Raw genomic sequence first — 22,085 nt, 5'->3', positions numbered from 1 at the left:
CACCTTGTTCAGCACAACCTGACGTACTTTGTAACTAATGGACTATTAATTAATTACTTAATTACAAATGTTAAATCCATAAAATTAGCATTCACTCCTCACTGGTAAGCAAGTGGGTTTAAAGGAAAGCATAAAAATTAAACAATAAAAATTCTATATTAAAATTATGTTAAAAAATGACAATGTATTCAGAAAAAAAGAACAGAATGTAACTGGCGTTCCCAGTGACCAGAATAGACATTATGAAGTTAGGACAGGCTTATAGCAACTTCCTGTTTGTTGTCGGTGGTCAGGCTCAACACTAGCAACGACGAGATGGCCTACAGAGAGGAAGTGGAAGAGCTCGAGACCTGGTGCCAGGCAAATAACCTCTTCCTCAATGCCAACAAGACAAAGGAGATGATTATCAACATCAGGAGAACTTGCACCACTCATGCTCCCCTTCAAACTCCAGGGAATGCATACCTCACACAAGCTCTCACTGTCCCAGAACACATCCTACACAGTCAGGAAAGCTCACCAATGCCACTATTTTCTGAGGAGGATGAACATCCATATTCACATCATTTTACAAATGCACAGCAGGGAGCATTTGTACATGCTCCATCACCAAAGGGTATGGAAACTGCACTGCAGTAGCCAGGAAGGTTCTACAACATGTAGCCAAACTGCCCAATGCACCACCGACACCAGCCTATTCACTATCAAGGGGATATACAGAAAAATGACAGCAAAGGGCCAGTAACATCATGAAGGATCCCCCCCACCCTGCTCATGGACTGTTTGTCCCACTCCCATCAAGGAAAGGGCTATGCAACATCAACACCAGGACCTCCAGACTCAAAAACAGTTACTTTCCCCAAGCATTAAGGCTGATCAACACCTCCACCCCTTAACCCACCCTTCTGCACCCCTAAACACCACTACTTTATTATTTCTTGTCAGTTACCTTATGGATTTGTGCGTGGAAGGTCATGTTTGACAAATCTTATTGAATTTTTTCATGAGGTTACTAGGAAAGTTGACGAGGGTAAAGCGGTGGATGTTGTCTATATGGACTTCAGTAAGGCCTTTGGCAAGGTTCCACACGGAAGGTTAGTTAGAAAGGTTCAATCATTAGTATTAGTATTAATATCAAAGTAGTAAAATGGATTCAGCAGTGGTGGGATGGGAGACACCAAAGAGCAGTGGTGCAATAACTGTGTGTCAGATTGGAGGACAGTGTCTAGTGGTGTGCCTCTGGGATCTGTACTGGGTCCAATGTTGTTTCTCATATATATTAATGATCTGGATGATAGGGTGGTAAATTGGATTAGTAAGTATGCAGATGACACTAAGATAGATGGAGTTGTGGATAATGAAGTAGGTTTTCAAAGCTTGCAGACAGAATTAGGCCAGTTAGAAGAGTGGGCTGAAATATGGCAGATGGAGTTTAATGCTGATAAATGTGAGGAGCTACATTTTGGTAGGACTAATCAAAATAGGACATACATGGTAAATAGTAGGGCATTGAAGAATGCTGTAGAACAGAGGGATCTAGGAATAATGGTGCATAGTTCCCTGAAGGTGGAATCTCATGTGGATAGGGTGGTGAAGAAAGCTTTTGGTATGCTGGCCTTTATAAATCAGAGCATTGAGTATGGGAGTTGGGATGTAATGCTGAAACTGTGTAAGGCATTGGTAAGGCTAAATTTGGAGTATTGTGTACAGTTCTGGCCACCGAATTATAGGAAAGATATCAATAAAATTGAGAGAGTACAGAGGAGATTTACTAGAATGTTGCCTGGGTTTCATCTCCTAAGTTACAGAGAAAGGTTGAACAAGTTAGGTCTTTACTCTTTGGAGCGTAGAAGGTTGAGGGCGGATTTGATAGAGGTATTTAAAATTATGAGGGGGGATAGATAGAGTTGACGTGGATAGGCTTTTTCCATTGAGAGTGGGGGAGATTCAAACAAGAGGACATGAGTTGAGAGTTAAAGGGCAAAAGTTTAGGGGTAACATGAGGGGGAACTTCTTTACTCAGAGTGGTAGCTGTGTGGAACGAGCTCCCAGCAGAAGTGGTTGAGGCAGGTTCGATGTTGTCACTTAAAGTTAAATTGGATAGATATATGGACAGGAAAGGAATGGAGGGTTATGGGCTGAGTGCAGGTCGGTGGGACTAGGTGAGAGTAAGAGTTTGGCACGGACTAGAAGGACCAAGATGGCCTGTTTCTGTGCTGTAATTGTTATATGGTATGGACACTGCTAAGCTTAATGTCACGTTATAGACATACAATAAATCTATATATATAAGCTATCTTATGAATTTACTGTATATTTATTGTGTTTTGTTGTTATTATTATCATTGTGTTCATTATCTTTTGTGGTTTTTTTGTGCTGCAGCTGATCTGGAGTAACATATTTGTACAGGAAATGACATTAACCAATCCCAGATCTTGAACGCATAGAGGATGAGTTACAGGCAGCAACGTAACAACTGCATTTATTGAGGTGTGGGAGACCTAACAACAGAGAAGCATTGAACTTAAATTAACCTGTCAATATATTATCAAATTAAATATTTCATTTATCGCTGAGTATTTAATGAGATCTAATTTTTCATGACTTGTACACAATATCTTAGTAATGTTGTAATACATATTTTTTGTAATTTTCCAATAGTGATTTAATGTTGATTTTTGTTACTTCGTACTGAAGTGAAATGATATTTGTAATGGAAACACAGTGAAAAATGAGGACTAATACAGTTGTGACACTGTGGTACGAGGAATGTTTTTCAGTTAAACTGGAGTTTATTGCCCATATGGACAAGAACATATATGTACAGTTGCAATTTAAAAAAAAACTCACTTTCAGCAGCATCACAGGTACACAACGTTATGTAAGCAGCATTCACAAGAAAATCATAAATTAAGTATCAATTATACACAAAAAACAATTAGACAGAAAAAAAGCAAGTCCATTTTAGTGCAAAGTGATCAGAGTGGTAGTGTTGCTTAACTGTAGTAGTGATTAGGGTTTTGTCAGTCAGATCAGGAGCCTCCCCAAGCTCTCCACCTTACTATTTTTTAATAAGGACAGAATTTCTAATATAGCTATTAATATCTATCAGCTGAAACAGTTGAATAAGTGGGAAGACACTTTTCACAATAATCACCTCTGCTCTTTCCCCAGACTCCGCTGAAACTCCACCCTTGAAATAACTCAAGTATAGCGATCAATTGTGAACTTGCAATACAAAATATTGCCTCTCCTATTCTGAGATACATCTACCATTAACTCATGTGAACAAGTCTCTAATTTATCCTTCAAGAATTGGGGATTTCACTCATTAAGTACCAAATATTTTCAAACGTCCACTCATATTTTCAGCCACGTAATATATATAAAATACTGATCACTAACTTTGGCTGACAAATATTTTGGAAATGCTAAAACTTAGAGGGCCACAGATATCTTCAAGGTCAACATTTTTTTGAATAAATACACATGCTAGTTACAACCAAAAGTCTGTGGTTAAAGCGGATGAAAATGAAAAGTGAAGTAGTGATGAAAACATCAGGAACATGGTAAGTTCAACTGAGGGAATACAGCAATAGTGAACACATTCACTTGGACACATACCAGATTAACAAAATGATTTGCAGACAAATACATATGAATAATCCACAAAGAAGGCCATATTGACAAACCCTAGACAGCATAAAACATGCAACAGTAAAAGATAACGAGTAACGACTGGAAAAACAAATAATGTTGACAGCTGTGGTCAATCCTTTCATCCTGCAAATAAAGCTCAATCCTGGACACTGGTTCTTCAGTAGAAAGGAAAGATAGTGCAAGTTTTATTCTAATGAAAGTGTTGCTTTGGTCCTCAAAGCGTTACCTGCTGTGTGTAATATACAGTTTATACTGAACTATGATATGAATAAGTTTTATGTTTGAGTCTAGTATGGGAATTAAACATGATCATTGCCAAACCACTTCTTAATATTGGGGTATTTCAAAGTTCCATAAAATTATAAAAATATGTTTAGATTACATCCATAAATTGCTAGCATTCAGAATATAGAAATAATTTATTCTATTAGACAACCAAGAAACTCTCCATCAATCATCATTCATCATGAAATGTCAGCACCTACAAAAGAAATCAGTGGTGCTCAGTTTGAAATCTACAGGACCCATTTTACTTCCATGTGCTGAAATGGATTTTTTTTCCAATAGACAGCAGGTCAATGCCCAAATGGTGTCCTTATAATTTACTGTATGTATGATAGCTTTGTAGTTCAGCCATGTGTAACAAATATGTAGTCTAGTTACTTAGAAAAATGACTGACTTGTTGACACACATTTCAGAGCTTTAAAGGTATTCCATATGTGGTTCCTCAAATGCAAACTATTTAATTTAAACAGCATACACTTACAAATTGCCAAGTATAACAGCATGCATTATTTAACTCCACAAAGAACTTGTGTCAGAAACTTCAGTAAGTTACTTTCATGACATCCATCCAACACAACACAAGCTCAGCTCAAGTATGGTAAAAGAAACAATATGCCTTAACATAAGCAGATTTACAGAAGCTACTTTCAGTTCATAAAACTAGCACTTATTTGGAATCCTTCCAATAGTAATATTTTTTGCCTAACCCAATTCAAACCTGACATGAAAGGAAATAACTGGCCATTTTGTTTCAACAGTTTTACGCTGTTATGTTTGCACTTCATATACCATAAGGAAACAAAGATGGCCTGTTTGATGGACACTAATCATAATCACTGAGGCTTTCACTTATCTTCTCCAAACTAAAGCCTGGAACCTCTGTTTATTATTTTTTTCCATAATACCATTTAAGCAGTGTTATCCATTCAGTGTCACATTTAAATTAGTCACACTGCCTCGAAGAAAGAAAGAGGAGTCATACTAAGATGGCTTCAACCTTGTGCTGTAATGGGAAACATGAGTATTAAAAGTCTTTTTTTTCCAAACAACATCCTGCAGACAAAGCACCTTTTGTTTCTTATTAGTAAATCCATTTAAATAGATCATCGAAAGCAAGGCAAAATACTTGGATGGTCCCACGAAAGCTTTAATCTGCTACATTCATATCAGAAAAACACTGCAAGCAAAGTCAGCTGAATAATTGACTAATAAAAAGGGGCAGTGAGAGAGAGAGAGAGAAAAATGTAACTGCTTCTGCTACAGAGTGTGCTATAATAAGAAACTATATATTCTACAATAAAACAACACAAGTTTTCTATTAGGCCAAGAAAAAACAAAATGTACATAAATCAAACAGAGTAAAAGGACTATTTTTCCCTGAGCCCCCTTAAGTAGAAATATATCAATCAGGCTATCTGCAGAATAACAATACTGACAAAGGCATCCAAAACTCTTCACTAAGGTCTTTAACTGGTACAGTATTTATAATACAGGAGGATGATGAATGATTTTTTTAAATAAAAGGGAGAAAAACAGGAGAGCACTTTCAAACATTTTTCCTAATTTAAAAAAATTCTATATGGAGAATATTTGTGAGTACTTCAAAAAGCATCTTCACACCAAAACAGCTCCAAACACAAACTGCTGAACAATGTTATGGGAGTGGCTTTTTATGAGTACAGTGAGTATCTTTTTCAGTTTGCCCTTGCCTTTGGAGTTTGCTTTTCCTGGCATTTCCCAGACATACAATTCTTATGAGTTCGGACAATTTGACTTTCACAATGATCCAATGTTATTTTGTTTGATATAGATTGCCACAAGTGTGATGAAATTATAGCAGTCATTGTCCAGTTATATTGATCTTTATTATGATAGCTCTGGTCTCACAACCAATGACAGCTTTGGGCCTGTACTCACTGGAACTTAGAAAAATGCAGGGGGATCTCATTGAAACCTACTGAATGTTGAAAGGACTGGATATAGTGGACGTGGAGAGGGTGTTTCCTATGGTGGGGATATCCAGAACTAGAGGGTACAACCTCAAAATTGAGTGGAAACCCTTTAGAACAGAGGCAAGGAGGAATTTATTTTAGCCAGAGAGTAGTAAATCTGTGGAATGCTCTGCCACAGACTGCGGTAGAGGCCATGCGTATACTTAAGGTGGAAGTTGATCGTTTCCTGATCAGTCAGGGCTTCAAAGGATATGGCAAGAAGACAGGTGTATGGGGTTGAGTGGGATCTGGGATCAGCCATGATGGAATGGTGGAGAAGACTTGATTGGACAAATGGCCTAATTCTGCTCCTATGTCTTATGGTCTTGTGATCTCACGTTAAGGACTCTTTATCTTGTTATGTCATGTTCTTATTATTAATTGTTATTTATTTATATTTGCATTTGCACAGTTTTTTGTCTTCTGCACTCTATTTGATCATTCATTGAGTCTTGTTATAGTACATTCTATATATTTGCTGAGTATGCCCGCTGTATGTACTCATGATAATAAAATTTACTTCGAACCTTGAACTTTGGATCTAAGGGTTCAAATTGTAAAGTTACGGTGATTCAAGATGTATTGTTTCCAAGTGAAGTAGTGTGAGGAAATGATTTTGTCATCACTTTTTAGGCTATAAGTCTTGAATGACATCTAAGAACAATATATTCAAGTGCAAGGTTTATGACTCAACAAACAGCCTCCAAAAGTAAATTTACGACTGCTTTAATAGTGGGAAAATTTAGCATTCATATCACACTGGAAACTGATGTATGTGCTGAATAACCTAGGCTGTGTGTTGTTGTCACGGACTGAACAAAGGATGTCATCTTCAAGACACCTCAGATAAAACTTTCAAACCATGAGTTATTTTTGTTGAGAGTTCCAAAGCAGAGGCTAAGTCGGAAAAGATGGCAGAGGGATAATAGAGTTTGATTTAAGGTGCTAATTGAGGAAAACATGCAATTAAAGCAAAACTGACGGAGCTATCATAATTTAATTCTCAGGATTTATTATCCTGACAGCAGTATTGAATTTTTGACTTGGATTCTATGCCTTTAGAGTGGATGATTTTTTTTTAAGACACTGTGGGATTTTCTGCACTGAGAATGAAAAATAATTACAGAGCAGCCTAAAGCAGCAAGCTGTCAGTTGAAGACCGGAAGAAATGAAGCAGACTGCCCATACAGAAGCACCAAAGTTGAAGCAATAATCTGATAGCATGTTAACAGATATGCACTAGATTTGCTGGCAACCTATCAAATCTACACCATCTGCTAGGAAATATATTTTCCTAGAATCTTCTGCTACCAATTGGGGAGTATCCAAGAAGAATATCTCCACTCTATGCATCCAATATTTTTAGATTTTCTTTAGAGAATTAAAATGTTAACTCTTTGTGTAAGGGACCTAAGGAACAACACTGATTCTTTCTCAGAAAATGAAGTTTATTTTTTCCCCAGTGGAAAAGATTACTTGAAATAAATTTCGGGTCGATAACACAGGATTAGGCAGTGGGGATTCTATAGCGAGCATGGTTCAGGTGATGAATGCACTACAATTTCTTCTCTATTGACATCAATTGTATCTTGTGGGCAATGGGAAAAAAGAGACGATGATTGTGAAATTCTATCATCAATCATCTCTGCAGTATGTAGGTGCCAAACGCAGACATGAACTGATTCTGTGCAAGCTGCAGACTTGGACTGTTGAAGTGATTTCAAAGAGTCATTGATTGCAACAATTACCTAGAGATATTTTAATGGAATTATCAATGTCACCCCAATTTAAACTGAACTACATGTACAATTAGCTCCATAAACATAGAGGTATACCAATCAGTCCTTTTGGCTTGACAACTATATATAAAATTTTGTTTCAATGCGGATTACTAATAGGTCTGTTGAAATAGTATTCATGGCTCAGCTGTGGTGTAAATAGCCTGCATGATATAAAATATTGATTCAAATTAAATTGTGTTATATACTGTATCTTTATTAATTAACTGTAATCAATTAATGATAATTCATAAAACCCTTAATAGTTTATTCTTTAAGATTATGTCAAGTAAAAGGCATTATTTTAATTGCATACAATGTGATACAGTAATTTAATCTCAATGTTACTCAGCAGTTTATGTAACTTATTGAATATCAGTTCAGCACACTGACAATATAAACCAAAAACATACAAAATGAAATGGTTTAATTTTCTTAAACTTCAAAATTACTGTATATAGAAAGTATATAATACAAGTAAATGATGCAAAAACAAACAGATAAATTGTAGTGAAGTTACAATCTTGCTTGATTTGAGCATTTTATTAACTTAGGTTTAAAGTAATCTGGTACAAAGTAAATTGGGTAATAAAATGATGTTCATGGCAAAGCTGGTGCTCACTTGGCCCATCGTGTTCATGCTATCTAAATAATCAATTATTTAGTTGAAATGGATAGCCCAGATTTTACTGACGGGGCCTAAACCCTCTCAGACCAGTAGCAGGGATTCATATGGAAGGGACAGAAACTTGCCTGCAAATATTTGATGGGTGGGAGAACTGTTCAGGATGCTACAGCACTTTACAGCATTTACAGTCAAACAGCATGGGAAATGGCCTTTTGACCCAACACATCCATGCTGACTGTGCTGCCCAGCATGCTCGTCCCATCTGCTTGCATTCAGCCTATAGACCTCTAAACCTCTCCTACCTATCCACTGAACTAGATGGCTTTTAAATGATGTTAATAATTCCCAGAAGAACAAAAATGTAATATTGCTAAGGCTTCTAAAATCACTGATATTTACGACTAAAAATAAAGAAAAGATTAAAAATGTGAAGTTTCACTAAAAGTACAAATAATTCTATCTCCTCTGAGATGAATGGGAATGCAGATTGTGGACCAGGTCTATGCTGATGTAGCGTAACCTGCTCTGGAACCTGTAGTGTAACCTCTCAAGTACTTCAGAAAGCTCTATCTCCACTGTTGCATTTCATGTAGTGTGCATGAACTGGGAAATTATTAACAGAGTTTTTGCCTAGGTGAAGTGCTGAGTTAGTTGGCTCTTCAGGACAGAACTGCCAAGTTCCAGCAAACTGCCCAAAATCCAGGAAAGCCAACATGAATATATTGCGAGGATGTACAACTGAATGATGTAGAAGCTTAATATTGATTAAAAGGAATCTTCTGATGAAGCAATGCTTGGAAATAAATAGATATTATGCCAGGAAAGACTCTTTGACCTATGATCTGATGTTATGTAATTTTCACATGTTGTCCAACTAAATTAAGGTGCATCTAAGGATATCCATTAAAACAGATTTAATGAACCAGATAACAGAAGTTTAAGCATGCGAAAAATGGCTATACAAATTGAAGGCCTTTTAAAGGCCAAAGTCAGTCCAGTTATTTCCTGGCAGCGCAGAACGGAAAAAAATCCTTACAATCATTTTTATGCTTCTATAACATTGATCTAGTTGTATAATCATGTACTTATAGTATAACAGGATACCCATGAGCCAAATCATAACCTTAATTGACAATAAAGTGCTATTCAAGCTAGTAAACTTGATTTGTATTTTATTTTATTTCCTTGTCATGAAAACGACTTGGTAAAATTTAGCACATCTAAATTGCTCTAATCTTTTTGACATAAAGCCAATTAAGGCTTTCACACTGGCTAGTTATGTACAGAGAAATACAGTATTTGTGTTGTCAAGGTGATCCTATGTTATATACCTTTTGGCAAATTGCTGCAGATAGCTGAAAATGATCTTTTTTTGAAGAGCAGAAATTAAAAAATAAAAATGAATTTAAGACAATATTATAGCATTTTTGTGCAGAAAAGTCTCCAAAGAACATGCTTTTGTTAAACAAATTAGGGTCCTCAGTCATGGAACATCTCATTTCTTCACTCCAAATTGAAGCAGCTATTAATTAAAAGTATATTAGGCAAATAAACCCAAGTGTAGTTCCAATTTAAAAATACATTCATCTGAAATGATAGAAGGAATGGCTACTGGCCCTGTGACAGGAAGTTCTATCTTCATAAATCTGCAAGAGAGGAAAGCAACACGAATGAACCCTACAAAAGAACGGCCCAGATGACAGCTTGAGGAAGGCAAACCTTTTGATCAGTTCCTTGAAATATAAGCTGCAGGAAGCTAGAACATTTTGATGGACTTCAAACTCTTTGCCTTCAACAGTTATTTTCAGGTCTGTAAACTCTTTCGCTCTGCGCTGCTGGTTCAACTCCTTCAACATTTCTGCAGAACAGAGAAGACAGACATTGCCAGGGTTCCCATGACGAAATTTTTGAATGAATTAAAGAAACAAATACCTGGTAAACTCTAGCTGAGTCGGACATGTTAACGTTTGCACATAAAAGGCAATGGCAAAAAAATAAAATTCATCAATACAATGTGCAAAAAAAGCACACACACTTGCTTTAATAAACAAAAGAACTAAAGAACCCCTCTCAGAACTTGAAGGGCAAAATAAAACTTACCCTCATCAACAAAACTAAAGACAAAAGACAATATGAGTATCAGCACAGAAAAACAAGAAGAGAAAATGAAACAATTAAAATACTTATATTACCTACTAATTACTATATAGAATCAACCCCATCAAATAAAAAGACTGAATATTTTAGTTTGAGAACTTACTGTTTCATTGAAATATGGCACAGTATACTGAAAATAAAAGACACTAAGAACTCAATTGGCTAGAGCAAAATATACCTGGAGGAACAAGAAGTGTTCATTAAAAATGTTGAAATTCACTTCATGAATTTTAAAACTGTCAAGCAACAAATATATTCCTATTCATTTAGAATTTATCATTGATTTGAAAGGGATTATTAAATTTATAAACATTATTACTTTGGCACAAAATGCAAATGGAACATGTCTGAAATTAAACAGATTGCTTATCAGTTTTATGTGTTTGAAACTTGATAAACATTAAGCATTTACACTGAAATAAAACATTTGATCTGATACAGCCTTGTAGACAGAAGTTTAAATTATTCAGAATGTTTAGCAGAGATAACTTAATTCATTGTGTTTTCATGAAAAATATTGAAATATGCTTACAAATACTAAAAGCTAAAATACCTGTGAGAGCCAAATTGATTGACTGGTTGCAGCCATTCATTTGAATTTATGAAATTGGCCCTAGCAGCAGTGTAAATTAGCTACCCATTTTAAATGTTTCTTTTCCTTTTAAGGTAATGAAGAGGATAATCAGTTGGGTTTCTGATCCAGCACCACCCATTCTGCCCTATTGCTGAAGACCAATTTCACCTCCCAGTGAACCCGTTCAGCTTATGTAATTACCAAGTAATGTCTAGAATGGGCTTATTTTTAAACATGGAGGAAACGAGATTCTCATCAGCTACAGAACACAGACATTTGTATAAAACTTACCTATGCAAGAAACTTATGCCCTTTATTTAGTTTTATCAGTATTCAGTATTACTCCTGAAGAGTGAACCAATGGTACAGGATATTAATGCAGGAACAGATAGGAGAAGCTCCAGTCTGTAAAAATGTATGCTCCTTTTAAAAATGTATCATCCTACCGTGTCCCCACACTTTCATTGTGGGGACAGGGTAAAAAAAAATAATTCTGATGATGCTTAGATGGAAAAAATTGAGAAAGATGATAAATGTAATAACCCTTTATGAAGAAGTTGTTTCTTTTCTTTTGAAAACCACACACATGCACTATATCATCATTAACACAACTAACCATAGATCATTCCATACCTATGCTGCTTAAATTCAGGAAATTATTGCAACTGAATATTAGGTAAATTATAAATTTCATAATCTATCTGCTCCACTATTCTTCTTGGCACAGGTGGTCTGCAGGCCTCGAATACCACCTCCTAGAATAGGGGCTCCTCATTCAGTCACAGGTCTGAATAATCCTGTGACTTCTCCATAGTTTCTCAGGTTGCCCTTCAAGTTTACTCTCCTTTTTTAAAAAAAATCCATTAACACAAAGGGCTCCTTCAAGAACACCAATTAGCTCTGTGGTGCAGCGGTAGAATTTGTCCAGTGAAGAAATCTGAGCTGAAGTGCCAGTTGGGACTGAAATTCAATCAATTCCAATCATACATAAAAGATATGGGATGACAAAAAAGAAATCAACATTTCCATCTCGGTTTTTCTAAGGATCACATTTCAAATTAACTCCAGTCCACTTCTTACCTTTTTAATGATTCCAATCCCAATTTTCATTGGATTAGCTATATTCTAAATCTGACTATGCTTATTTCTCTACTTTTCCAGCTTCAATACACTCTTCAATTCATTATATTCTGAACACTGATGTCAGCTTTGCAAGGTTCAAACAAGAGCAACATTCCATTCCATATGTAATAGTTTTTTCCTACAGTATTCTTGCACACAAACTTATTCATTTTGTTATCCATAGCTTGCTGTTTCTTTCCTTTATAATTAGCCCCCACTCTTGCTTATTTAGATAGAATATTCCCATTAAATCTTTTCACTCTGTAACAAGGAAAAATAATTTAATTTTTCCCATAAGTCCTTTCGTTTGTTTCATCGGTGTTTCATTTTCCACATTCATGTATGGTTGAATGACAATTAAACTTGAAGATGAAAAATAAGCAGAGTTTCTACATGGTTCCTTTACAAGCCAGTGCTCAGGAGTCAGTGGTCAGCAGCTAAGTAATGAAGTATGTGACAACAGAGAGAGATGTCCATAAAGATGTTGTGATTTCTATGGTTTTAAAAAAAATCCTATCTCCCAAAGTATCCACTTACAGTACAGGCATCAATTCAAGATGGTTCCTAGCCTCCAACTGTAAGAAAGTTATCAAGTTCGTCGAACAGGAAGCATATTAAAAATTTCGAGTTCCCCACAAAGAGAAGTACTCACATTTTTAGTTAATACTTTAAACATTTAACAGAAGACTAAGTAATGACTAGAACTTATAGTATCATCAAATAAACATTTTTTTAAGATTAAGAGTGGTAAAATTATATTCTGAAATACTCAGAAACCCCCTACATAAAATTAGATTTTTTAATTGGATATTTTGCCAGTAATTAAGGCCTAGTATGTCATTAAAAACTCACTTAAACCTGGTGGCAGCAAAATGCAAAGACTTGTAGGATTTTTAAAAGCAGGACCGATCTCTTAAGTTCAGGTCAACTTATTCACCAAGTTAAGAGCCCATGGTATTACAGGAAAGTTACTAACATGGTTACAGAATTTGCTGATTGGTAGGAGGTAGAGAGTGGGAATAAAAGGATTCTTTGCTGGTTGACTGTCAGTGACTAGTGGTGTTCCGCAGGGTTTGGTGTTGGGATCACTTCTTTTTATGCTGTATATAAATGATTTAGATGATGGAATAGATGGTTTTATTGCCAAGTTTGCAGATGATATGAAGATTGGTGGAGGGGTAGGTAGTGTTGAGGAAACAGGTAGGATGCAAAAGGACTTAGGCAGAATAGGAGAATGGGCAAGAAAGTGGCAAATCAAATAGAATATTGGAAAATGCATGGTCCTGAACTTTGGTAGTAGAAATAAATTTGTGAACTATTTTCTAAACGGGGAGAAAATCCAGGAATCTGAAATGCAGAGGGATTTGGGAGTCCTTGTGCAGAACACCCTGAAGGTTAACTTGCAGGTTGAGTTGGTGGTGAGGAAGGCAAATGCCTTGTTAGCATTCATTTCAAGAGGTCTAGAATACAAGAGCAAGGATGTGATGCTCAGGCTTTATAAGGCACTGGTGAGGCCTCACCTTGAGTATTGTAAACAGTTTTGGGCCCCTCATCTTCGAAAAGATGTGCTTGCATTGTAGAAGGTCCAGAGGAAGTTCACAAGGATGATTCCAGGAATGAAAAGGTTATCATACGAGGAACGTTTGATGGCTCTGGGTCTGTAATCGCTGTATTTCAGAAGGATGGGAGTGGGATCTCATTGAAACCTTTCGAATGGTCTAGGATAAGAGGGCACAGCCTTAGGACAGAGGAGTGCCCTTTCAAAACAGAGATATGGAGAAATTTCTTCAGCCAGAGGGTGGTGAATTTGTGGAATTTGTTGCCACATGCAGCTGAGGAGGCCAAGTGGTTGGGTATGTTTAAGGCAGAGATTGATAGGTTCTTGATTGGACATGGCATCAAGGGTTACGGGCAGAAGGCTAGGAACTGGGGTTGAGGAGGAGTCAGAGAAAAAAGAATCAGCCATGATTGAATGGCGGAATGATCGATGGGCCAGATAGCCTAATTCTGCTCCTACGTCTTATGGTCTATTTTCTTTGATTGTGACAACATTGCCTAAACACTTAGAAAGTGGAGCAATATGTGGGGATTCACCTTTAAAAACACAACTGTGGAAACCAACAAAACTGTTATTGTTTAATACACAATAGTTTTCGTCTTCCATCAATCACAAAATTCAGGCAAGGACATGAACCTAGCTTAATATCACTGTGTCCTCATGACAAAAATGGAGGGCAAATCCAGATAATGATCATTAAGTACTGTCAACACTCATTGTTCATATTTCAGATTCACTGACCTTGGTCTTAGTAATAATTTTTTTCAATAGTAATTACTGGTTCCAAATATGATTCTTCTCATGCTCTATTTTAATGCGTACAATTTACCATTTTGAAACTAACATGGATTATTTTACATTCATCAATATTAAAGTAATTTAAGTTTTGACTGTCCAAATTCTTATTGATTTGTGTAGCTCTTATGTGGAGCCTGTATCTGATATGTAGTTCTACTGGAAGTAGATGACTTTCATTAAGCTTTCTCTCCCTGATAATTTGTTCAATATTTTTTGCATTGAATCCTTTTTATCTCTTTCGTCTCATTTTCAGTTTTGTTCACTGAATGTTAGTAACGTTATGAAAATTAAAGAAGGGTGACAAATGCTCTGGCGCCACTGATGTATGGTGCATCACAGTGGTTTCATACATTATACCACTTAATGCCAAAATTAAGCTGTCAAGATAAATGCCTAGAAATTCATTCCCACTTTGCAGTACCAGATAACTTATTTGTGCAATGTACACTGCCTATGAACAACATTCAGTTGGAATGCATCTATATACTGCATTTGGTGCAACAATTCAGAAGGAATTTCTAGGCAAAACCACTTTTCCAAATGGACGAAGAGTAACATTAGAAGTTAAACAGATACTCCTTCAAAAATATTAGCAGAGGCCAGCGAGCAGGTTGCTCATGTCTCCTCTTGACCACAGGTGTGCCATCAGACCTGAAGAGGGAAAAAATAGGGAGAGGAAAGCAAGTGGATAACAAAACTTTCCCGAGATTTAAGCAAGTCAAACTCTCAGATCTGTGCTATTTCAACCATTAATCAAAAATTGAAGATTTTTAATCAAGTAACACGGTGTACACTTCTAACAAATTCAGTTCCACATTAATGTGCCTCATCACACTTTTTCCTAATTCGAGGTCACAAATTAATCACTCCAAATAAATCACACTCTATTAAAGTGAATCAGTAGTTCTTTGGAGTCGGATTTTATTTGGCACAGAACTCCCAGAAGACAGGCAATGACATAACAGCAATATTCCAAGAACATGTACTTCAGTGTGAACAAAAATCAGAAAACTGAAAGTCTCCACCACATAAATGTCCTTCCCAACACAACCACCGACCTATTAGGTTAAAGTTTTTTATCCAAGTTTAATTTAAAGGGATTTTACCAAATGCACAAAAAATACTACCTTGGAAGAAAAATACTGAAAAGCTTTGAATGGCACCTCAATCTATGATCGATGTTTTCCAGAAATGAAAGGATTTGGGTTCAAAAAGAGAGAAGCAAATGGGAGAGGAGAATAAATCTATGCGTGAACCCCAGGAAAAGTGCTGGAGCAACCCAGTATAAATACGGTGTGCCGCTTGATAATGTGAGGCAGGACAACAACCTTCAGGAGAGTTACTCCAACTCTCTTCACCATTAGAAATGTGACTGACAGCACAACATCCTGCAGTTGAGACACTTCAGAGATAAGTATATATAAACTGTGCATGCCAATAAGTTCACGGTCTCAGCACTTCAGCATAAAATCTTTTATACTGCCTTATGTAAGAGTGAAAGTCATAATTATTTCTTTGAAGATTTGAGTCTATTGGCAAAGCTGACAGTGGCTACCCAGAGTACCTTAGAACACTTCTTATGCAATATGACCTGCTTGACATCCCTGTAGACTTCCCTGCATTTCCAAACAAATGTGATCACTATTTATCAAGATAAGTCGAACAAAAAAAAAAACAATTTCCAGTAACTGTTCACAAACTTCCTGTGCCAAAAGGGAAAACTAACCACTTTAACAGCAAACAATGTGTTGGAAGAATGAGGAGAGCTGCTGTTGAACCAGGTTCCAGCACCTGGAGTCTCTCATAGCTCATGTCAGTAGTTACACTAGTGTAATTAGAACCACCATGTAAACTTCTGTTGGGGAAGTAGAGGGCATAACTCTTGGTCATAGGGTCCTGATCATGAAGCAGAGATTTGGGAGTAGTCCGGAAGGCTTAGTTGCCAGGGCCTGCTTTGGCGATGATTGCAGGGGAGGAGATCCAAATGCTGTAGGGAGGAGAGGAGGGGGAAGACTGAAGGGTGGAATAAGTAAAGGTTCAATAGCAATGGAACAGGATTATGGATGATTCTTGGGGGTGGGCTTCCAGATGGTGTCTGTCAAGGATTGTGGGTCTTTACTGGAAACATCAGTGTTCCTCCTAGGCCACAAGCAATCCTGCAAAAAAACAGTTGTGGATTCAGTCCTTCCCACTTGCATTTAGCTGCTGAGTTTTTCCCAAGGCATAGGAAAGAGGGCTGCCCAAAAATACCTCAAGATAGAAGACCTAGAACTTGCTGAGCATGGCTTTCCAATACACTTAGTGCTATATATGCAATTGGACCACACATACATTTCTGGGTCCACAAGGATTAACTTGCTGCTTGATAGTATCCACAACCCATTTGCTGAATGGTATGTAATTAGGGTACCCCACTATGTAGTTAGGGTACTTTCTATTCAAACTGTTTGCATGTGTGGAGCAAAATAAATTGCCAAGAAAACCTTCAAGAGGTATCAAGTCCTGATCCAACTTTGCTGCCTTTCAAAACTAACATTGATCAATACTTCTGAATACTCCTGAAGTACAGAAACATTTACCTAAAAATAACAAATATACAATGATTCAATGAGAACACCTCTTACTCTTTGAAGTCCTTTTCCCATAAATCAACCTCTTTCTTCCAGGAACATTCTCTGAACTGCCCCCAATATCTGAGGAAATGGAACAGAATAAGTTCTTCCGTAAGCACAGCAAACAAATAAGAATATTGCTCTTTATTCCAAGGCGTAAGGAATAGAAAAGTAGGGAAGCTTTGATATAACTTTATAGTTCACTGCAGAGACCACACCTGGAGTCCTACAACGTTTTGGTTGGCACACTCACGGAATGAGGTATTATAGGCAATGTAGAGGGGGTTCAGTGGGTTTGTTCCATGGATGGTGGAATCTGTCGCACAAGAACAGTTGAGAAACATGCTCACTAGAGCTTGGGAGGTGATGTAATTGAAACACACAAGCTTCTGTGAGGGATTGATCAATAGCTTAATATATTTTTATCCCCTTCCAAACTCTGCATCTACAACCTTGTTTCCTTATTTTTGCAGCACACACAAAATGCTGGTGGAACGCAGCAGGCCAGGCAGCATCTATAGAATCTTCATCTTCGTCTCGGCCTGAAACGTTAACTGTACCTCTTCCTATAGATGCTGCCTGGCCTGCTGCGTTCCACTTCCAGCATCTGCAGATTTCCTCGTGTTTGCATTCCTTATTTTTGTTCGCTTTTGTATTATCAGCAAATCTGGTAGCAACGGATCTGGTCTATTCAACTGTGTTAGTAAATAGGTTCTAAATAGTTGAGGCTTTGGCGTTAATCCCCATTGCACCCTACCAATTACACCCTCCTAAAGTGAAAGTGATGTCAGAAGGAAATGCCAAAAGTAATATGAATAATATTAACCAGCAAATTACTCCTTATAAATACAGGAGAAGTAAGTGGGGTACAGTTTCATGATAGCAAATGTGATTGTATTCATCTTGGTTTCATCATGATTAGCCAAACCTCTATTACCTTATATAGTATTTTGTCAAGTACTGCCACAATGAATTCCATTAGGAAATCCAAATAGACCACATCTACTGGCTCCCCTTTATTGATCGGCTTTATATTAAAAAAAAACTCACAAACATGCCTCAAATGCTATTTCCCTGTCATTAACATGTTGACTTTGCTTGGTATTATTTTGTTTCTCACAGTATCATGCTGTTATTTCCTTTCAGGATTTGCTCAATGGATAGACGGCAGACTAACAGGCTGATTTCTCTCTCTGAGCTCCCTCCACACACACAACGTCCTGAATAAGAATGTTACATTAACAGTTTCCTGATTTGTAGCGACTCTTCCAGAACCTAAGGAATTTATGGTCGATCACATACAAGACCTCCAACACTTTAGCCACTTATTTTTTCAGGGCCCCATATCTGTGTCAAAAGTCCCAGAGGACTTGGCCTCTAATTCTAATAGTTTATCTCACCAGGCCATCAGACTGCTTAATTCATGCTGACACTGCTGTATTTCTATGTTATATTGACTGTCCTGTTGTACATAATATTCATTATAAATTACTATAATTGCACATTGCACATTTGAACAGAGACGTAACATGAAGATTTTTACTGCTCATATATTTGAAGAATGCAAGTAATAAAGTCAATTCAATTCATAGTTTTGCTTGAGTATTTTAAATTGTTTTAAGCTAATCCCTCCTTTTCTCTGATGATTTTCTTAAATATTTTCTACAATGTAAACAGATACAAACTATTTGGTTAATGACTGCTATTTCCTCATTTCTCAGACTCATTCATGGAGGGACAAATATTTATTTTAGTCAGCCTTTTACTTTTGGCAAATGTCAAATGTACATTGTATGCACAGGCATCTGCATAATACAACTCACAACCTTTGCAGTCTGAGAAGCCATAGTGTTTTACTCCTTCCCTTTTAAACGGACAATAACTTCTGTGAAAATATATTAATTGTTAAAGTGTAACAGAAAAAGCACAGACACAAGCATAGAATACAAAAACATGGTAATAATACACTTGAAAGCCTCTATTTGAACAATAAGCAACACACACAAAATGCTGGTGAACGCAGCAGGCCGGGCAACATCTATAGGAAGAAGTACAGTCGACGTTTCGGGCCGAGACCCTTCATCAGGACTAACTGAAAGAAGAGATAGTAAGAGATTTGCGAGGGGGAGGAGGAGATCCAAAATGATAAGAGAAGACAGGAGGGGTCGGGAAGAAGCTAAGATCTGGACAGTTGATTGGCAAAAGGAATACAGAGTTGGAGAAGGGGGAGGATCATGGGACAGGAGGCCTCGGGAGAAAGAAAGGAGGAGGGGAGTCCAGAGGAAGATGGAGAGCAGGCAAGGGGTGATTGTGAGAGGGACAGAGAGAGAAGAAAAAAAAAGGGGGAATAAAAATAAATAAGGGATGAGGTAAGAAGGGGAGAAAGGGCATTAACGGAAGTTAGAGAAATCAATGTTCATGCCACCAGGTTGGAGGCTACCCAGACGTTAAAAAGGTGTTGTTCCTCCAACCTGAGTGTGGCTTCATCTAGACAGTCTCAGACCCGACACAGACTGGGAGACCGTTTCACTGAACACCTACGCTCTGTCCACCAGAGAAAGCAGGATCTCCCAGTGGGAACCCATTTTAATTCTACGTCCCATTCCCATTCAATCCATGGCCTCCTCTACTGTCAAGATGAAGCCACACTCAGGTTGGAGGAACAACACCTTATATTCCATCTGGGTAGCCTCCAACCTGATGACATGAACATTGATTTCTCTAACTTCCATTAATGCCCCTCCTCCCCTTCTTATTCCATCCCTTTTTTATTTTTATTCCCCCTTTTTTTTCTTTTCTCTCTGTCCTTCTCACAATCACCCCTTGCCTGCTCTCCATCTTTCTCTGATGATCTCCTCCCCTTTCTTTCTCCCTAGGCCTCCTGTCCCATGATCCTCCCCCTTCTCCAACTCTGTATCCCTTTTGCCAATCAACTGTCCGGCTCTTAGCTTCTTCCCTCCCCCTCCTGTCTTCTCCTATCATTTCGAATCTCGCCTCCTCCTCCCACTTTCAAATCTCTTACTATCTCTTCTTTCAGTTAGTCCTGATGAAGTGTCTCGGCCCAAAACGTTGACTGTATTTCCTCCTATAGATGCTGCCTGGCCTGCTGCATTCCATCAGCATTTTGTGTGTGTTGCTTGAATTTCCAGCATCTGCAGATTTTCTCATGTTTGCGATTTGAACAGTATGCTTGTAGAAAACCTTTGTTTGAATAAGTACTAAAATATGAAAATAACACCAGATTGCATTCATTCAGATATTACCAGGGTGGAAGGTATGCAAACCAACGTGTGCTGAAGTTAGGATTGTTGTCAACAGGAAAGTTGAAGGTAATTAATCAAAAATCATTTTATTTTGAAGGGATTATGCTAGGGTAAGCAAAGATGGCTTATTACTGTTAGTCAGCAATGGGAATATGCAAATTTATGACAATTATGTAAAATAAAGAACATGTACACAAGGGATGGTCGGAACGTGGAATTTTCCATTACAAATTGTTGTTGTAGTAGAGATCAAAACTGCTTTTAGATAGAGTTAGCTGCTCAATGAAAAATAAAAACACTGTAAGGTAGGGGAAGGGCAAAGTAGGGTGATTTTTGATCATTTTCCACATTGACTGGCTGTTTCTGTATTTTACATTTTATTATTTCATACAGATTTAAAATCTATCCTTTTATTATCTAGTGACATCCTTTAAATACAACATTAAACGTCTGTAGCTAAGATTTCTAGTAGCATCTATTTCTGAAATTTTATAAATGCTCTAGGACAGCATTAAGACCCTTGCTTGAGAAGAACAAAATATAGTAGATATACAACTCAAATTGCTTGGATGTTATGCTTTATTGAGCAAACAACAGAAGTGCTACAGAAAGGGGAAATGCAATGAATATCACAATTCTTTTGTCAGGGAGTAACATATCCAACCCAAGTATCCAAAAGCTGAGGCCTACTTTGAGGCTGAATACGATCTGTGGCATTATGAGGATCTGGACAAAGAAGTAATTCAAAGATTTGAGAACAATCACAGTGGAAGAGATTATAGTTCATCAGCATCTTAGCAAACATACTCCCAAGGTGACCTCCAGCCCTTTTAATTTGCAGCATGAAAAAGACTGAAGTTCAACTTTCAGGACCTTATACAAGATATCACTCCTATGTACTGGGCAAGCTACACACTATATACAGGGTATGTACTATTTTATGGAAAGTTTCACATTCAAGCTTAAAACCAGTGATAATTATTTGCTTTGTATAAAATCAGAACCATATCTGCATATGCTTTTAGAAATTCAAGAACTCCAACTTGTACAAAATAATGTTTCCCTTAAGGAATTGCCATCGAGGTAGTACTTTCAGCTCAGAAAGAAAACTAGAGATGGTTATACATTGCTACAGACCTCAGTAGTGCTTGCAGCAGAATAGAGACCAAATTACTCAATTGGGAACAGCACTGTTGTACATTCCAATTGTAATAGTTTTGCAAATTCAATCAGAGATCTTTCTCAAATGTTCTGTAAAAGTTGTAATCAATTCTTAAGACAATCTTTCACAAATATTAGATTTTTTTTCTCTGCTGCAATCTTTAAAAAGCAACGCAGTTCTCAAGTTGTATTGCCAAAGCTTTAATGCTACTGTTCATAAGCTAAAATGCTGCCAGCTGCATAATAATTATTATTTCTTCAGAATTAGATCATGTGATATCATTGCAATGCTAAGTACATCAGTTGCTTCATACACCTTCTGTAAATATGCAATTATTGATAATAAATCTCCCTTTTGAAGCAGATTCAATCAGCCTAGTCTTTTGTAAGTCCACATTTTCTTTTTAATTGTTTTACTTAATCGTTTAGTATTGGCAGCCCAATACAACAATGGTCATTTTTCTATTAAGTAATAAAATCTTCATTTTTTTATTTA

At 37.1% G+C, this 22,085-nt stretch overlaps 1 protein-coding gene across 7 annotated transcripts in view; it reads right to left on the bottom strand.

Annotated features, from left to right (window-relative positions):
• Positions 1-22,085, bottom strand: part of LOC134339951 (kelch-like protein 29) — a 489,081-nt gene that overhangs the window by 89,245 nt on the left and 377,751 nt on the right. For all 7 annotated transcript variants that reach the window (XR_010016467.1, XM_063036765.1, XM_063036774.1 and 4 more), the window contains one exon: positions 10,064-10,202. Coding sequence is in view for 6 of the 7 variants with exons in the window: in XM_063036765.1 (XP_062892835.1) it covers positions 10,064-10,202 (139 nt within the window). In the remaining variant the exon portion in view is untranslated. The remainder of the gene's footprint in view (positions 1-10,063; positions 10,203-22,085) is intronic.

Source organism: Mobula hypostoma, chromosome 2 (genome assembly GCF_963921235.1).
Source record: "Mobula hypostoma chromosome 2, sMobHyp1.1, whole genome shotgun sequence".
Taxonomy (NCBI): domain Eukaryota; kingdom Metazoa; phylum Chordata; class Chondrichthyes; order Myliobatiformes; family Myliobatidae; genus Mobula; species Mobula hypostoma.
Note: the sequence above shows the minus strand (reverse complement) of the source record. Positions and strands in the feature narration are given on the sequence as shown.